The sequence below is a fragment of the Solanum tuberosum genome, unplaced genomic scaffold (genome assembly GCF_000226075.1).
Source record: "Solanum tuberosum cultivar DM 1-3 516 R44 unplaced genomic scaffold, SolTub_3.0 scf00096, whole genome shotgun sequence".
In the NCBI taxonomy this organism is placed as follows: Eukaryota; Viridiplantae; Streptophyta; class Magnoliopsida; order Solanales; family Solanaceae; genus Solanum; species Solanum tuberosum.
In genome coordinates this window covers 1,577,119-1,583,161 of record NW_006239025.1, presented here as the reverse complement: position 1 = coordinate 1,583,161, position 6,043 = coordinate 1,577,119, and the positions used below count along the sequence as shown (strand labels likewise).

The 6,043-nt window shown below is 34.7% G+C and overlaps 1 protein-coding gene and 1 long non-coding RNA gene across 2 annotated transcripts in view; both read left to right on the top strand.

The window, feature by feature from the left end:
• The window catches only part of LOC107060822 (uncharacterized), a 5,736-nt gene extending 1,210 nt beyond the window's left edge, over positions 1 to 4,526 (top strand). The window contains exon 2 of the long non-coding RNA XR_001473548.1: positions 3,744 to 4,526. This is a non-coding gene — a long non-coding RNA (uncharacterized lncRNA). The remainder of the gene's footprint in view (positions 1 to 3,743) is intronic.
• On the top strand, positions 1,033 to 2,906 carry LOC102585821 (ankyrin repeat-containing protein At3g12360-like). Its single transcript, XM_015309178.1, has 2 exons — positions 1,033 to 2,210; positions 2,396 to 2,906. The coding sequence occupies exons 1-2, from the start codon at positions 1,634 to 1,636 to the stop codon at positions 2,815 to 2,817; spliced, it is 999 nt and encodes a 332-aa protein (XP_015164664.1). The 5' UTR covers positions 1,033 to 1,633; the 3' UTR covers positions 2,818 to 2,906.
• Positions 4,527 to 6,043: the final 1,517 nt, after the last annotated feature.

The window sequence follows — 6,043 nt, the reverse complement described above, 5'->3', positions numbered from 1 at the left end:
GGACTGGGAACCTAAATAAGCCACAAAAACATAAAAGTGACCAAAATAAGCCACTACTTTAGGAAGTAACTAAAATAGGCTTAGTGGAAGAAAAAATTCCACTTTATCTAATATTCTAAACGTTTTCCGTTAGTCTCATAACGTGTATATTTTAATATATAACATAATTATTTTCTATACTTTATAAAATGGAACTATTTTTTACACTTTATAAAGTGGAACTTTTTATTACACTTTTTATAAAGTGGATGGACATTGACCGATAAAGGAGAACGTTGTTGACTAGTCTTAGGCTCCTTCCTAACATAGATTTCAAGTATTGTTAACTTGATTTGATCTATGTAGTCATCTGGAACCCTCAAAAAGTCGGTCACGATTTGTCATTATAGATAATCCACTCTCCAAAATTTACTTGTCCTTGTGATAAAAATGAAGTAGGGTATTTTACGACTATAATCAAATTATAAACAGTACTGTTTATACTCATTCTTTTATAAATCGATGAAAGAAATTTATGATATCGGACATTAATTGAATATTTAGCATTGTGTTTGGGAGGACAAATTATAATAAACGGTATTTCCATCATGTATAATTTCGCCATCCCAATAAATCAAAACTCTAACTTTTGGTTTAGAAGACTTTTTTTTTTGAGATTGAAATGAACAAATATAGAAAGTATGTTGTAGGTGCTACCAGTTAATGTTTGAACGTCCTCCTTAATTAGAGATTGTAGGATTTTTCAGAATAAAAAAATAAAAATACATAGTGTAATAATTTTTCTGTTTTTATGATATGTCAAATCAATATAATTGTATAACAAACACTGCAAATGAGATAAAAACGTGAAAATATTCCTCTTTGTAAAGTGGAATTTTCTCTTCCACTTTGTAAAGTGTAAGATTTTCTTCCACTTTATAAAGTGTAAGAAAAAGTTCGCTTTATAAAGTGTAAGAAATAGTTCCATTTTATAAAATGTAGAAAATAATTCCGTTATATATTAAAATATACACGTTATAAGACTAACGGAAAACGTTTAGAATATTAGATAAAGTGGAATTTTTTCTTCCACTAAGCTATTTTAGTTACTTCCTAAAGTAATGGCTTATTTTGGTCACTTTTATGTTTTTGTGGCTTATTTAGGTTTCCAGTCCTAAATTAGATAGTAGTACAATTCATTAAAGTTCTGCATACTGCCCTTTCTTCTCCCAAGAAATCCTAGCCTGCTTTTTTCCTTTCCAAGAAAAAAAACTTTGGATTATTTATTTTTTCCCATGGAGCCCCTTCGCCTCCTCGGTACAAGAAAAAAGATATGTCTGCTCTCTCTCTATTCTTGTAAGCTTTGCCTCTTTCATTATTCTTTTCCATGGAGTAGCTAGACGTGACAACAACTTCGTCGTCGTCAACTTTCGCCGGCCATGAAATTGATCTCTTCCCCATTTTTTTTCTCGGCTTTGGTCAAAGTATTCGGATCGGATTGACCGAATTCGACACGCACCCCGCACCCGCGCTCGCACCAGTGTCGCGTCGAGACGGGTTCTGCCGCAAAAATAAAGAGTCCGCGCAACACAGTCGGGCACAAAGTTTAAGAAAAAAGAAAAGATTGTTGTGATACCTTGGATATCCACACATAATGGATCCAAAAATGTACTTTGCTGCAATGAAAGGGAGTATGGAAGATGGTGATTTTTCACTTGGTGATCATCTGAAAAGGGAGCAAGAAAATGCTTACCAAGTCACTCCAAAGGGAAACACAATCCTCCATGTGGCAGCTCTCTTTGGCCAACGAGGTTTCGTGGGAGAAGTCCTTACGATTACCCCAGCATTATTATGCTATAAGGATAAGAAAAATGAAACCGCGCTTCACATTGCAGCTAATGTAGGACAAAGTGAAGTGGTAAGTGAACTACTTAGCTCTGGAGGAGTGGAGACACTCGTGAGGATGATGGATGACATTGGAGATACGGCCTTGCACAAGGCCGTGAGAGGTGGACACATTGACATTGTCAGGATCTTGGTGAAATTATTACTAGATCCTGAACACGACTTCCCACCCAATAAGGCTGGGGTGGCACCACTTTATTTGGCAGCAGAGTCTGGTTTTCATGATGCTTTGATTGAAATCTTGAACGTTTGCAAAGAACCAACTTATGTTGCAGGTCCATCCAATCGAACACCTCTACATGCAGCCGTAATTCAAGAACACACGGGTAAGTACCTTCTGGATGATTTCATCATATATAATATGGAAAATGATTAAATTTGTCCCTCTACTAATAGAAAGAAGCTATATTTGTCTCTAAAAATACTCCTACAGGCATACTTTATGATCTTGTTGAACGGAAAAATCATCCATTTATCATCATCATATATAATATTTGACATATATATCCAGAATGCGTGAGATCACTATGGCAATGGAATAAACCTTTATGCGAAGAATCTGATAAATGGGGTTGGAATTCACTACACTATGCTGTTAAACAAGGATTGGCAGAAATTGTTTGCGATATGTTGGGATGGAAGAAATCTTTAGCCTACCTTCCGGCAGGCAGTGAAAATGATTGGACGACGGCATTTCACATTGCAGCTAGTGAAGGTGATGTATTGATGATACGTGAGTTGTTAAACCACTGCCCAGATTGTTGGGATATGCTTAATTGCAATGGCCAAAATGCACTTCATGTTGCCATATTGAACGGTCACGAAATGTTTGTCTATGTCTTCCTTGGGTCTGGAATTTCTGATAGCCTTGTTGATGAGGCAATACTCCAGTCCATTTGCTTGCTGCCTCTGGGAACCGTGTGCCTCAAATGATATTATACCATCCTAGCGCAAAGAAGATGACATTTAACAAACAAAATCAGACTCCACTTGACATAGCATTGTCTCGTACATGGACAATAAAGAAGGTACTCTCTCTTGTCCATGACGGACTGGATCGGTTTTCCCCATTTCTTTGAACTGACTCAGTCCATTGGTTTCCTTTTTTTTTTTGTTAATCAACAATGTAAATAAGATTAGCAAAAATTACAGAATTAGAGGGGGACATGGCAACCTAACCTCTAGACACAAAAAGAGAGCATACAGAGGAGTTAATGCTCCTAAGAGATCTTGTCTAAGACTAAGAGTTCTGGCACATTGAAGTGCTTTAGAAGTAATCAGTAGCTTTAGCCTAAACATACTGGCATCTACAAAAGTAAGAGAATCATGCTCGTAGCGCTACGAAGAGTGTTTTTTTGCTTGTTTTCGAGAGGACGGGAGCTGGATCTTATCAATTCAAATGGGGCCAATAGCCTCCTTAGGAAGGTCTTCTTTATGTAGGAAAATTTTATCGGGTGGTGGCATGCTTCGCAAGAGCATCTGCGACTCAGCATGCTTTGTCACGATTCCTTTATTTCTGTTATTGAACTGCTTTGATCTGTTTTTCATCGAGCCAAGGGTCTATCGGAAACAACTTCTCTACCTCCGGGGTAGGGATTATAAGGTCTGCATACACCTACCTCCGGAGTAGGGATTACACTGAGTATATTCTTGTTGTTGGTAAAGATAAAAACTAGAGTAACAATGAATTATATTTTGTGTTTTTGAAAATGACAACTATTTTGGACTATCTATTTTTGGTAAGGATGAAAATAAAATGAACCAGAGAGAAGTAGTTATTAATTCATCTTTTTCTCAAGTAGTATTATATTATCTTTCACCAGCTGATCAATTCTATTACTACATGTCACATATATTAGGAGAAATTGGTAGGCGATTTGTGCAGCATAAATGGACGATTGGGACAACGTGACTTCAAGGTGAAACGGAAAACAGAAACGATTGGTAACATACGACAGATTAAGAAGGAGGATGATCAGGACAAAGCTAAGAGAGACAAAATAGAAATAGAAAAAATTATGAAGGCAGCTCAAATACAAGTAGTTGTAGCTACTCTCCTAATGACAGTCACTTTCGCAGCTGGTTTCACATTGCCAGGAGGTTTATACAACGATGACGGTCCTAATAAAGGGATGGCAATTCAATTAAGAAAAACAGTGTTTCGTGCATTTGTTATTACAGATGTCCTGGCATTTTCATTCTCAGCTGGTGCTATATTCATCTACTTCTTCATGGCAGATAGCGATGTAGACGACGATGAAGATTTTAAAAGGGACTGGTTCAAAGTTTTAAGGAGTTATTATTACATAGCAGGGATTTTGCAACTTTTGGCAATGGGTGCAGTTGTAGTTACATTGTAACTGGTATGTATGCTACTTTAGCAAATTCACTTGCTCTTGCTGTTAGTGTTTGTGTCATTGGTTGTGTCTCTTTTCTTATGTACTTTTCGATTATCTTTTGGGTATAGAAAACCAAGAAGAAACTCTTAAGAGCTCTTGCTTTTTAGGCCTATTGAGCCAACAAACATACTTTGTAGTCATGCCCAAGTTGCCACCAAATACTTGGCCCAAATATGTATTAAATTATGGTTAGATTATATGATCTAGTATAAATATTGAGTGCTAAATAAGTACTTATTTCTATGTTCAAGTTTATTTAGTGAATTTGTATTGAACTTTGAAAAATCTAGAATGGTAATTATTCTCCAAACGATGGTTGTATATGAAATTTCCTTTCTTCAAATATTAAAGACTCTTAACTTAAACTAGACTAGATGAAAAAACATTATTTTGAGAACTTTACTATTCATGTTTTAGAAATCAAACTATTCAAGACTTCTTTTTTTTGTTTATAATTTTCTTCTTTCCTCAAATAAAACCTACTAAAATAAAAGGTCAAAATGTCAAGATTAGACAGAAATATATATTTTGTAAAACTTGGGTTCCATAAAAAATTAAATATTCATAATCACATCGTCCTATATTAACAAGTCTTCTTCATTTATGGACTTCATTTGTCAGATAATCTACCTATTTGTTTGCTTCTCTCCGGATATGGATGATATTCATCTTGGTGGCATCAAGTAAATACTTGCAATCTCTTATGACGTCCATTCTTTTATGCGGAAATAATCTCTTCTGACCAATTACAATTTGGATAGAAAAAAATGACCGCATTTAAATATTTTATATATAGAAAATAAAGATCCATCACAAAAGAAACATAAAACTAAAAACAAATTTTGGACTATTTTCTTTGTCCTTTTTTATTGCTTAATATTTTACTTCCTCTCTGTCTCAGTCCCTTTCTCTATCATCATAATCCAATGGTTGTTAATTGTTATCCTTGAGACTTGGTTGTTAATTGTTATCCTTGAGACTTGGTTGTTAATTGTTATCCTTGAGACTTGGTTGTTAATTGTTATCCTTGAGACTTGGTTGTTAATTGTTATCCTTGAGACTTGGTTGTTAATTGTTATCCTTGAGACTTGGTTGTTAATTGTTATCCTTGAGACTTGGTTGTTAATTGTTATCCTTGAGACTTGGTTGTTAATTGTTATCCTTGAGACTTGGTTGTTAATTGTTATCCTTGAGACTTGAAGTGGGTCCATCCTATCAATTTCCTAGCCAATAATAATATGCCACGTGTATGAACATGTGATGATTAAACATCAAAATTCCCTAATTGAGTCATAAAGAGTGAGAATGCCATAAGAAATTATTGTATTATGTTATGTTCTTACCAACTAAGGAATCAAAGAATCTTTGTTGGGTTTTAGCGTTGTAGAGAAACAAGAAGAACAAAAAAACACCTATAAGGGTTATACTGGTCTTTTAGATTTTATCAATCATAGAAAAAAAAGGTATGTTGAAGAGCTAGCTACCTAATCAAATCTTTCTTTAGTTTTACTGTTTTCCCATGTTGGGTTTACCTAAATACTCATTTTTTCCATGTGGGGTTTACTTTTTGTGAATGAATATGAGTTAAAGATGGGATTTTTATTACACAGTGTTGAAAAAAGATAGTGTTTTTATCTTGGAGTGAGAAAATGTGTATTTATCTTTGTTGCGTACTATTTCCTCTTTTCTAATTTGTTTGTATTACTTTAATTTGTCGAAGTTTAAGAAAATAAATAAGACGTTTGAATCTTGTGTTATTA